Source organism: Pseudoliparis swirei, chromosome 14 (genome assembly GCF_029220125.1).
Source record: "Pseudoliparis swirei isolate HS2019 ecotype Mariana Trench chromosome 14, NWPU_hadal_v1, whole genome shotgun sequence".
NCBI lineage: Eukaryota > Metazoa > Chordata > Actinopteri > Perciformes > Liparidae > Pseudoliparis > Pseudoliparis swirei.
Genome location: NC_079401.1, coordinates 3,798,451 through 3,810,490, shown reverse-complemented (window position 1 = coordinate 3,810,490; position 12,040 = coordinate 3,798,451). Strand labels below are relative to the sequence as shown.

The 12,040-nt window shown below is 50.3% G+C and overlaps 1 protein-coding gene across 1 annotated transcript; it reads right to left on the bottom strand.

The window, feature by feature from the left end:
• Positions 1-4: 4 nt before the first annotated feature.
• Positions 5-10,559, bottom strand: rp1l1a (rp1 like 1a). Its single transcript, XM_056430818.1, has 8 exons — positions 10,445-10,559; positions 8,433-8,679; positions 7,934-8,326; positions 7,610-7,853; positions 4,867-7,499; positions 3,786-4,631; positions 3,113-3,695; positions 5-1,520 (listed from the first exon to the last, which is right to left on the bottom strand). Exons 2-8 carry the CDS (start codon positions 8,637-8,639, stop codon positions 1,498-1,500), a joined length of 4,929 nt encoding a protein of 1,642 aa, XP_056286793.1. The 5' UTR covers positions 8,640-8,679; positions 10,445-10,559; the 3' UTR covers positions 5-1,497.
• Positions 10,560-12,040: the final 1,481 nt, after the last annotated feature.

Genomic DNA, 12,040 nt, shown 5'->3' with positions numbered 1-12,040 from the left:
CAGAGAGCACAACACCTTCCTTCTTTATTCACGTCAACATCATCACAGTCATTTGCTCGAGGTACATGATGCTCACTTTGGTGACAGACCGATGGCAGCATGGGCACACACACACACACACCCTCGGTGCCACACAGAGGAGGATTTTGTCAGTTAGGGAGTGAGCCTGGAGGTCAGCTCAAAAAACAGGATACATACGAGTATATATTTTGATTTTTCATTCCAGCCAATTCAACAATTTCTGAGAGAGAGCTCATCACGATCTTCCCCCCTCTGTCGATTTACCGCCATGTAACCATGGCTACAGTAAGGCATCAGCTTCACGCGGTCGTTTCACACTGCCGGTCATTGCAAACGCACACCTCTTATATTAAAGCAGCAGAGAAAGAGATGCTCTCCCTCTTCAAACTTCAAACCTGGGAATAAAAATGTACGTACAATTATTGGTCTCTAACATATAATGAGGTATAATTGCTGTATTTACATCTTATAATAAAGCTACTAAAATACAGTTTGCGCGATTTAGAAATACATATTTTTCCTTTCTGTCCATTTTGGGGTGGAACGTGACTTTAAAGTACAGCTCAAGCACCAGGCTAGCTGTCTCCCCCGCTTCCAGTCTTTGTGCTAAGCTACGCTAACCGTCTCCTGGCTTTAGCTACAGACCTGAGAGGTATATCGATCCGCTCGGGCTCAAAAATGTCACACAGTTCCTTTCAGATAATCAGGTTACATCACAGAGCTTTAGTCGATGAAAAAACGGGTTTCAGCTGATAGTTGAGTAAGAGCGAGGAGATGACCTTCCAGACCCCAGAGAAGGAAACGAGACGAGGAACTGAACGGAGAGCATCGATACACGACAGAAACAGGCAGTTAAAACACATCTCTGAGGTACATTCATGGCTATAAACCTGTGGTCACATGATACACCCGCTGGTCTCAACTTATTTAGCTTGTTTAAAAAATATACCTTCTTCATACACATGCAATACATAAATAGACATATCCCTTGGTATGTACAATTACCTTAAGAAATATATAAATATAGTTAAATAGGATACAGTGGTGGCTTCAAGATTCTATGCCGGCTCTGGAAGGATAAAGTGCTTCGAGTGTTGGAGTTCGTGGTCGCAGTTCTTTAGCCTACGTCATTCTACGAGTTTGGGTTAAAAGTCATCCAGCTCGCCGTCGGTGTCTTTGGGTCGGCGCCGCTGCACCCGGCCCGGCGAGCGGCTCCTCCTCGGACCTGCGCTGCCACCACTGGTGGCCAGTTTGGGCACTTCAATGGCGCTCTCCGGGTGGTGGTGGGAGCCATGCTGGGACTCCACGGAGCTCCTGGTGAACTGATGGAGGAGAGCGCCGGCCTTCCTCTTGCGTACCTCTTCCTCCTCCTGCCCCCCCGTGGTTTCGGCCCCCTCGCTTCCCGAGTCGTCGACGCTGGTGTCGCTCGGACGTTTGCCGTCGGTGTCCAAGTCTTCGCGGTCGGCCTCCTCTCCCTCAGTGGCGGTCACCCCCCGGCCCTGAGGGTCCAACAAGAGGTACATTATCCCTACAACTGGGATGATTACTTCATTAACTAATTATAGCTTTGTGTTTGTTACATCGCCAAAGCGTGGACGGATTACGAGACAACAGATGGTTGGGATTGTTTTGGGAATGTAGTCTCTATTTTTCATTCATTCTCTTTGTAATCTTTTCTATCTCTTTGTAGTACCTTTGTGTCTTTTAGTAAATATTTGTCATTTTTTGTGTCTCTTGAGAGTTATTTGTGTTTCTATAAATGTTTAGAGTCTCTTTATTGTCATTTTGCGTCTCTTTTAAGTCATTAAGTGTCTCTTTGAAGTAATTTAGTGTCTCTTTAAAGTCAGCAAGTGTCTGTTTGAAGTCCTTTTGTGTCTCTGAAGTAATTTTGTATCTCTTAAATGAATTTGTGTCTCTTTATGGTCATTTTGTGTGTGTTTTGTGTCTGTGTGTAGTAGTTATATTTCTTTGTGGTTCTTTATCATCTCTTCGTCCATCCATTACAAAAGTCACCGTTGGTCTTAAAATGAGTGTCAGTCAGTCAGAGCGGCTGCAGTTACAGAGTCAATGAGGTTGTTTTATTCAACAGACCGACAACAACGTCCAACACAACAGATTTGTTCGGTCCTTCTAATTGGATAACCAGATTATCTTTTCCCACAGGCTTAGCGCTCAGGCTGCAGGTCAGATTCCTCTTGACGGTGCAGCAGACTTTGTTCAGGGCTGGCGTTTCAATAAAGGTGGTGCTAAAATTGTTTCTCAAAACTAGAACGTCAGTTTATTCTTGTGCGGTCAGTGATGTTATCCAACCCACTTTAATACAAACTTTAAAACAACATTATATACTTATTTAACCACGTAAAAGAAAATAAATGAATGTCATACAATTATATTGAGTTAAACCTTTTTAGATAGATTCAAATTAGAATTGCCATTGGTTTCTGATTGGATAATATAAATATAAAATATATTTAATGTCAGAATAAAATATGAAGACCACAACTTGTCATAACAATCGTTAATTATCTATTTATATATATAAAAGCTTCACAGATATAAATAGATTTGTTTCTCAAAATGTTCTTATATCCGCAAAAAAACTATTATGTGATGTCAATGTATTAAGTTTGTGTTTATATCCATTTACTGTTCTGTTGTGCTAAACTACGGCAATTAGATGAGGTCAAAGTTGAGCCAGAAAGGAATTTGACTGATTGTACCTTTGAGGCTCTTTCCTCCTCCGATGCCTCCTCTCCCTGCTCCTCACTCTCTCCTCCCTTTTCGTCTTCATGCGACTCCTCATCCTCGTCATCTTCCTCCTCTGCTGAGGTGCTGACGTTTCCCTCCCCGATGTCTTCTCTTTTTCCAGCGTTATCATCCTCCGTTTCCCCGGACGCCTCTTCTCCTCCACTTTCCCTTTCTGTCGTTTCGTCTTCAGACACCTCACACTCTTCTCCTTCTGCCGCCTCCTCGTCTTATTCAGTGGACTCTCGTTCATCTGCTGCCTTTACTGTCTCCTCCTCCTCCTCCTCCTCACCCCCTGTTCCTTCCTCCCCTACTCTCTCATCTTCCTCCCCAGTCTCATCCTCACCCGTGTTGTCGTTAATTTTCTCAGCATCTTCTCCCGCCGTTTCCTCCTCTCCCTCTTCATTTATATCACGCTGGCAGTGGCATTCTGCCTCCTCCTCTTCATCACCATTTTTCGCCATCTCCTCCCCTGCTTCATCACTTGCGCTACTTTTCGCCTCCTTTTCTCCCGCCTCTTCCCCGTCCTCTTCTTTCGCCAATTCCTCATCTTCCTCTGGGATCGTCTCCTCTAAAACAATGTGAGCTTTGATATCCTCTTTAGTTTGATCTTCCTCCTCCTCCTGCAGTACCTCTAAACTCCTCCCCTCCTCGTCTGCGACATTGCTATCACCTCCCCCCGCCGCGGGTTGTGCGTGCACAGTCGCGGGGTCTTTCCTCAGCTGCAGTATCTTAAGGAGGTCAAACTCCATCACCACTGGAGCTTCGGACGCCAGCGGATTCGGTTTGAAAGGCCGGGCGTCCATTTTCTTGCGGACGCAAGCGTCGCAGGGGCAGTACTCGTCGTCGCTCCGCCGGTCGCTGAACTCGTCCGGCGTGTCGTCGTCGCTCAGGCACTCGGCCGTTATCAACGGCTGTTTTTTCATGACCTGAAGAAGAAGAAGAAAAAAAAATCGAGCGTTATCTTCTCCGCTTGTTCGAGCGACGGCATCTGAGATGAGAAAAGGATTTGGTTTCACCTTCAGTCTCCGCCGCCTGTTGTCCGTCACGGTGGACTCCCCGGAGAGGTTCCCTCGTGGCGGCGGCCGGGGGAACCTCCCCCCTCTGCCGGCGCGACCCTGAATCTTCTTTACCTCGCGATCCACGCTGCTCTGGATGCGTCGGCTCAGCTCGTCCCTCAGCTCGTCCCTCACGGTGTTCAGCACGACGCTGTCGGCCAGGTCCCAGCGGACTTTGAACTCCGTCATGGCGCTGACGTAGTGGCTCATGATCTGCTTCTCCAGCTCCTTCAGGAGGTGCAGGACCCACGCGGGATCGGGGTCTTGGGACTGTCTTTTGGACACGGGTGCTCGCAGGGCGGTCGGGGGCGCGGCGGAGCTGGAGTCATCCGCCGTCTCGCGGTCGGTGGCGGAGCTCTTTTCCGACGACGAGGGGTCGGGGGCTTTTGGGCTCTCCAGACTCGGAGGGACCGTACTTTGTTCCTCCTCCACCACCTTCTCCGCTGCCCCGTCATGTAAAGAGGTCTCTGTTGTTTTGCTTGGCGTCGGTTCACCTCCAGGTGGGTTTCCCTTCTCCTTCCCCGATCCACCAGAGCCGCTGCTCATTCCCACCCCGGACGAGGACCTCGGCGGAGACACCTGCTCTGTGCCGACGCCCTTGGCCTCCCTGGCTCCCGTGGCCTCCTCTTTCTCAGTGTTCCTGGGTTCAGTGAGCCAGAGGGACTGAAGGGTGGCTATGATGTCCTCATAGTGCTGGTCCTTCTTCAGGTCAAAGCCAGGTCTTAATGCTGGCTCGATGAGCTGGGCCAAACAGTCCAAGAGGCCCCTGGCTGATGTGCTCAGTCTCCGCCCATAAACCGGAGACGCCTACAGAAGATGGCAGAGAATGTGTTACGTACAGAACATCTGCATTAATGCGGCATCCTTTAAAATGTATAATGAAATGTGAATATGAACGTTTTCTGTTGGAGAAAAGCGTTGGAATTCTATAATCCAACTCTTCAAATTTAAAGCTTTGTAAACAAATAGCTGTTAGATGCAGCCTACATAGTTTGATCCTAAAGACATAGAGGTCTAATCCTTTGACATCTCATTGGCTCACCTCCGGCATGCTCCGACATCGACCCAGAGACGAGCTCAGGAGAACCTTCATGACTGCGGCTGAAGAACACGCGTTCCTGGGCAGAGTGTCATTGGGGCGGGAAGACGGGGCGTCTGCGTCAGCTGAACTCTGCTCCTCCTCTGCTCCCTCATCTTCCTCTTCTCCCTCTTTGGCCTCCGCCGTCTCCTGCTCCTCAACTCTCTCCGGAGCCTCTTCCTCCTTTGCTTTTTCCTCTCCGGGTTTCTCTTCCACCACCTCATCGCCAAGCGCCAGCACGCCGCTGTTGGCGGGAATGCTCCGCAGCCAGTCGCCGACGACCTCGTTGGGGGAGGCGTCGGGCAGACGGGCGGGCGGCGGATCCAACGCCTCCGGATCCGCCCGGTTCCTGCTCTTTGCACGCTCCTTCGGCGTGGCCTTCGCACCGGCCTTCGGTTGTCGGCCGTGTGGCCGCGCAGCAGCCGAGGTTTCCTTCAGCGTGTCGGCGGCGGACAGAGATGGAGACGGGGTGCCCTCACTGGGCGCCTCCACTCTGCTGCCTGGTCTGGGGCTGTGGGCGGGACGGGGGCTGGAGGATTTCATTTCTTTCTTTTGGGAACTGGACGTTTTGACACTGCGACTGGATTTGGCCTTGTGCTCTTTGACTGAATCCTCTCCTTTGCTCTCAGGCCTGAGACCACAGGGACTCTTGTCGTCCGCCATCTCCTCTTTCCCGTTGGCCTCGCCAGCTGGTCGACCGATGGCCTGATTTTCAGTGACGTCATCTCCTGAATTCCTGGAGGTAACCGACAAGGCACTGGGCCCTCTTGTCTCTCCATCACTGGGGCCCGGCAACACCTTCTGCCCTTTGGGTGACTTGGTCCTCGAGGGACATGCACTCCTGGGTGAGAGCATTTGGCCCTGAGATTTGCTTTGTGGTGCATTGACCTCCACAACATTGTCATCTGCCGTTTCAACATCAGTCTTAGCTGCTGTGGTGCGGTTCGACTTCTGTGACTTGGTGGACTTCACAGAGGTGTGCGATTTCTCCGACGTGGCGCTGAGGCTTCTGTCGCCGGTCTTCGCCGTGTCTTCGGCTGGAGTATTTGTGCGGCCGGACTTGGCAGAGGAGGCCGATCGAGCAGACGTGACACTTTCACACCTGTGCTGCTCATCTTCAGGCATCTCAGTTTCCTTAGAGCTTGGCAATCCCACAATGTCATTGTTAGTCTCACATGACATTGGAGACCTGACCGATCTGCCAGACCTTTGACTCGCTGCCCTTCCTTCTCCGACTTCTCCAGTTCCAGACCTGGGAGAAAGGGACCTTTCTGGAGCTTTGGTGGACTTGTGGGATTTGGCTGACTTGACACTCGCCGCTCGCTCCTTTGCCTCAATTCCTTCCTCCTGTCCAGTTGCTTTGGGTTCATCAGCTGGAGATAATGCACTCGCACAGTGACTGCAAGTGGACTTGTGAGATGTGCCCGACTTCGCTGACCCATTTGATTTAGCAGACGGGACGCTATCAGGTCTTCTTTCAATAGGGGCATCCTCCTCAGTTCTGATCTTGACTGAAACAACGGTCTTCGCCGAAGCACTAGATTTGCCTGACAACGAGCTCCTTGCTCTCCCCACAGTGTTCTCTCCCTCGGCCTCCCTCGGAATCTCCTCACTCAGCGCGCTTCCCGTCGGGACGTCGGATGATGCAGAGCAGCGGCCATTGTTGGTGAGGTTGGTCCCGTTCGATTGCGTTGACCAGACCGACCCTCCGGAGCCATCGTCCACACTATCCCTGCCGATCTCCTGGCTGGAGAGAGGAGTCGAGCGCTTCGGAGAGGCTCGTTTGGAAAGATGGGACTTCTGCGACGCTCCACTGTTTGAGTTGACCTCAAGACAGACACTACTTGACTGCAGAGAAAGTTCTGTGTGACCAGACAAGCTGCTGAGAACCCTCTTTACATCTTCATCATCTGCAGCCTCCTCTTCCTCTGAGTTTGCGACACTGGCTTTGCTGGACCTCCAGGAGGCTCTGCTCGTTTTGGACCTGGAGCTCGGAGCTCGATCCGTCTCCTCCGCTCCGGCTGTCGAATGCGACTCGGCTGCTCCACCGCGACAGGAAGAGTGTGTGTGTCTCGTCGCAGTGTGTGTGCGGCTGGATGCATGTGGGGGAGGGGCGGGAGGCTTTCTGAGGCGGTGGGCCGGGTTCTCCCACAAGTCGTACTGCTGCTCCAGCCTCTGGGAGCAGCAGGGGCAATTGTTCCCCTCCAACACACGCTGCTGGCGTTGGCTGGAATAGTCCCCGCCTTCAGGGTCGGAGCAGCTCTCTGATTGGCCCTGCTGCAGGTCGTGGGGCTGGGCCTGGCTCAGGGGGCATCCGTGCGTCAGAGATGGGGATTCCTTTACTTGTGTCGACCACTGGATGGTCTGGTCATTGTGGAGGCGAAAACGCACCCTCATCTCGACCGAGAGGCTGCCGTCTTTGTTGACCAGGACCCGCTTTTCAATGTCGTCGTTCATAAGAGCCGGCCTGGCGCGGGAGGAGGCGCCGACGCCGTTGCCGTACGACTTCTCTGAAGACGAGGAGAAACGGGCCGAGCGGTTTGAGGAATCGGATCGAGGGTGGATGATGCTTTTTTTGGTTTCCAGACCGAAGTTTACTAAAGGGAGAGAGAGAGAAAAGGGAACGTCAATGCACTCTTTAATCTACTTTAGATCTCATGTTGACATTTAGGTTTGTGTTCCGGGTATTTACCCACAACAAACTCACCGTTCTTCTTGCCTTCGGGCCCGTCGCTGTGCTCGCTGGCTCTGGACTGAGGCCCGCGAGGTGGCGATCTCGCTTCTTGAGCAGCAGGAGATCGGGCCCCATTCCCAGGAGACCTGCTGCCCAGACCGGGCAGTTTTTCCTCTGAACTCCTCCTGATAAAGTTCACCAGCGCAGGGCTGAAAGCTTCCCGACCGACACACACCAGCACACCGGGACACGCCGCGAGGCTTTGCACGCTGTCGATCTGGAAACAAATTCACGCCGTGTCGGTTTCCACTAAATTGGGTGTTATTTGCAAAACAAATATAAAGACACAGTGCGTACCCTGCGCCCCTCGGCAGTGTAGAGCTTGCGGACATGAAACCGCATCGCCTCGGACGCCTCGTCGAGAAAGGCCCTCAGGCTCCTGGTGGCCCTCCTGCCGAGCACCACGTTCCTCCTCATTCCCGGCTCGCCGTTCTTCACCAGCAGGACCCGTCGCCGGCTGCGAGAGGAATGGCCGGGCGGCGTTGCGGACGAGGACTCGGGCCGCCGGGGCCTCCGGCTGCCGTGGTGCCAGGCGCTCGGACGCTTGCCCGCCAGCTCCATGTTGACCGGCTTGGCGCGGCGCCGGTCGGAGCAGAGATAGCAGCCGCCGTCCTGCAGCTGCTCCAGGCGCTTGATGGCGTGGATGCCGCGGGGAGTGGTCACGGTCCGCACGCCAAACGGCAGAGGCACCTGGACATGGACACACACACACACACACATGTATATATGTAGAGCAGAGCTTATGCTGTTTCCGGCGCATCCACTCGGTCAGCTTCAAACCTCTCGTCCCACCGACCTTTTGGGAAAGGTCGTCCAGCAGGGCGTCGAAGCATTTGAAGCTGCGCTTGTGGACGGCCATCCTGACGCCCCCGAACCGGCTGTCGCCGCTTTTGTAGAAGGTGATCCGCTTGGCCGTGGTCACACGGGCGGGGGGGCGCGAGTTGGAGGGGGGCCGCGGGGGGAGGGGCGAGGCATGTTTAGACGGGGGATGGGGGTCCAACATCTCTGCGAGGACCGAATGCATGCTGCGACCTCACGCACACCTGGGAGGAACACACACACACACACACACTACATATGTTCTCAAAAGATTCATTTTACTCTCCAATTTCGGGCTGCGGAATCACCGGTTTGCCGATCACATCGTTACCAAGCAACAAGACGGCGCCGGCCTGAACAGAAAGGCCGACCTCGAAACATACGTATGGCTTGTCAGAAGACCATCAGTTAGAGCGGCCCAGTTTACTTCTAGGTGACACTTAAAATAAAGAGACGATAAAAGACAAAACATCCTCGATGAGACATTTTTTGAGCAAAGTTGAGGAACTCTTAAAAAAAGAAATAAAACCTCTTACGACCATATGTCAACTATAGATCCAATCATATAGTTTTTTATTATTTTACCATCAAGCCTTCGTCACTATATGTCAACTACAGGTCCATCGTTTTTACCCCCATTCCCAATTTTAAGACATTGAAATGGCGACATAAGAACTTGAGAACTCCAACCTCTAATCTGACAACTCATTACTCACACATTCAGGAAACATGGTCCAAAGAGACGAGAAAGAGCTGGAGTAGGATCTGACCGGTCAAGTCCAAACTAACAAACGTGTGTGTGTGTGTGTGTGTGTGTGTGTGTGTGTGTGTGTGTGTGTGTGTGTGTGTGAGTGTGAGACGGCTACCTCGGATGCTTGAGTCAGAGGCGACACTGAGATGTACAGCAGTCTCCACGGCTCTCGGGCAAAATGGCCAACTAATCAGGTGCTCAGAGGGAGGGAGGAGGAGAGGCTAAGGATATAATGAAAAGCCTGCTTAACAGACTGTGTGTGTGTGTGTGTGTGCGAGAGAGAGGAGGGAGGAGAGTGTGTGTGGGGGGGTTGCTATGGTCAGGCCAAGACAAGTGACGTTCTTATGCACGGCATCTGACCCGGAGAGAAGGCACATACTAATTTTTCTATTTTGTTATTCAAATTTTCGGATGGGAGAGCGAAATATGATTTACAGAGGGAAAATATGACGTGCGCTCTAACACAGTGTGTGTGTGTGTTAGTTAACGTGCGATCAGAGATATTACGTTATATTAGAATTAACGATGCGAGTTGCGCACACACACACACACACACAGCTGTAGGCGTGTTTTTAAATCACTTACAACCACAACTGCTTCTAATCACTGGAGGAGTGATCTACTTCCTCTTTTTTGTTGTTGCTTTAAATAGATGTAAACGTGTGTCTTTCAAGGTTTTGACCTCTCTAAGTAAATGTGAGCCTTCAAAATAAAGCTTGGGTTAAAAAAACACAACCTTTTCTTTAAAAATCTCCATGCTGTCGGACTATTGTCTTGGAAAGTCCTTCAAACTTCCGATTCAATCAAAGCAAAGTCTCCCACTGCTGTGAAAGGAGCTTTGAAGATCAATTATTCTCCTCGGTTGCTGACGCGTGATTGGCTCAATCAGCCGGACAAAGGGGGAGGAAAACGAGGGAGAGATTATTCTGATTATGATGATGCGTGGCCTACTTTAGGAGGTCCATTTAGTCCTCTTTGTGCCTCTCCAACCCCATCATGCCTCCCATCCAAGAAGCAGGTGTGTGTGACTCACCTGTCCTCACAACTGGATCACACACACACACACACACACACACACAAACAAACAAACAACTGTGTGTGTGTATGTGTGTGTGGCTATAACATGGCCCCTACATGAATGCACTCACAGCAGCAGGTCTTATTGGCCCAATTTGAAGGAGTTTAAAGGTCCGTATAGTGTTGATCAAAAAGGAGTTATGGGGGGGGGGCAGTCTTACCTTTTATGGACACGTGCCGAAAGGGATGATGGGATGGTGCATCCGGAGGGTCACGTTCATGGGGAGGACGGTAAAGTCAGGTGGAGTCCGGAGCAGCGCCGCGCACTGAGTGCTCCGCGCTGGTAGTCGACGTGAAGGCGCGCGTTAAGACACGTGTCAAGGCAGCGGCTCACAGACCGGAAGCACATTGATTTTGGACTTTCGAAATAAAGGCGTCTCACCCACGCGTTTGAGTTTTTCTTTTTTTTACGGAGACTTTATAGGCTATAATGTTTAAAAACCGACAACCTTTTCGAAAATGTTTTAATAATCGGTAACACCACGGGAAAGTCACATTGGGCAGCTCTCTTTCAAAATAAAAGGCTAAATAATTAGATATAACGGGACTATCGTAGGCCAACAATAATTTAAAAAAGAGGCTAATCATTAATACCGGTTTCAAATAATTAAAATAAGCCTCATTAGAGTTAATGTTAGTTATATATTTTAGGGATTTAAAATAATTCACAAAATATATGGTGCTACTACATATAGGCTAAATATATTAGATTGAAGATTGTCCACAATAAATCTATCCACACAAATGTAGGCAACACAAATGTTATCATCTTTTTGGGATACATTTATCTTGTCGAAAATTATTGTTATAAAAGCAAGAAATAACTGAAAATTCTCGTAAATTGAGCAGAGAATCTACATATACAATAATTACCTTAATATACTGCTGGACACTAATTTTTTGTGTGAATACAATTTACATTCATCTTTTAAATATGATTAATACGCAGTCGTGTGTACAAGAAAGATAAACCAAAATGCAGAGGGGGCTCTTACGACTTTTATTTTTGAGATACAGGACCGGAAGTTGACCACCTGACGTCACTCTCAATCCGCTGTCTTTACAGGAGAAAACACAAATCTCCTCTGATTTATTTCTTAAAAAAACAAAAGGAGGAGGAGAAGAAAAGAGAGGGGGACAGACAAGTTGTGGAGGAGAGGGGTTCACGTGAAAGAGGATTAGCCCGAAGCCATCTGTCGTCGCGGGCGGATATATCTGGGTGTATTAAAACAGCTACTGTTCAAACAAACTCCCCACAGAGCAGCTGCGTGTTTGAGTAAACCGAGCGCTCCTTTTTTTAAAGCAGTTTTCGTCAACCGTCAACTGATAACAGTCGCCATTAAAACTCGGAAACAACAGATGTCACCTGAACTATTTTGCCAAACAGTATGTGACGATGTCATAGTGTTACTTCGGTGGTGGTATAATTATTTGTAAATGTCATTTCACGACAGAAACCTAAAAAGTAAGCCGCTTGAAGCTTCTGTGCCGGACCGTTACATCCGCCGCCCGGTCCGGTGCGTGTGACGTCATCGCGTCAACAGGCGGCGCGCGCCCCTCGGTCGGTCTCCAACACAAAGTGCGCTTTGGTCGCTCGTGGAGGATAATGGAGTCCCTCACTGAGGGGGAGATAGCGCAGATAGCGAGGCAGCAGGTAGGCGCACATTGAATAAGTTTACTTAACATTTGTGTTTTGTATCAACGAGGAGAGCCTTCAAATGCTGCCAAGAAGTTAACAACACGGACATCATCCACCC

Excerpts from the sequence above, each read along its gene's own strand:
- rp1l1a (XM_056430818.1), bottom strand. The coding sequence starts at position 8,639 with ATGTTGGACCCCCATCCCCCGTCTAAACATGCCTCGCCCCTCCCCCCG. Across the intron at positions 8,327-8,432 it reads TGGACGACCTTTCCCAAAAG|GTGCCTCTGCCGTTTGGCGT; the intron begins GTCGGTGGGACG and ends GTCCATGTCCAG. Across the intron at positions 7,500-7,609 it reads GCCCGAAGGCAAGAAGAACG|TAAACTTCGGTCTGGAAACC; the intron begins GTGAGTTTGTTG and ends CTCTCCCTTTAG.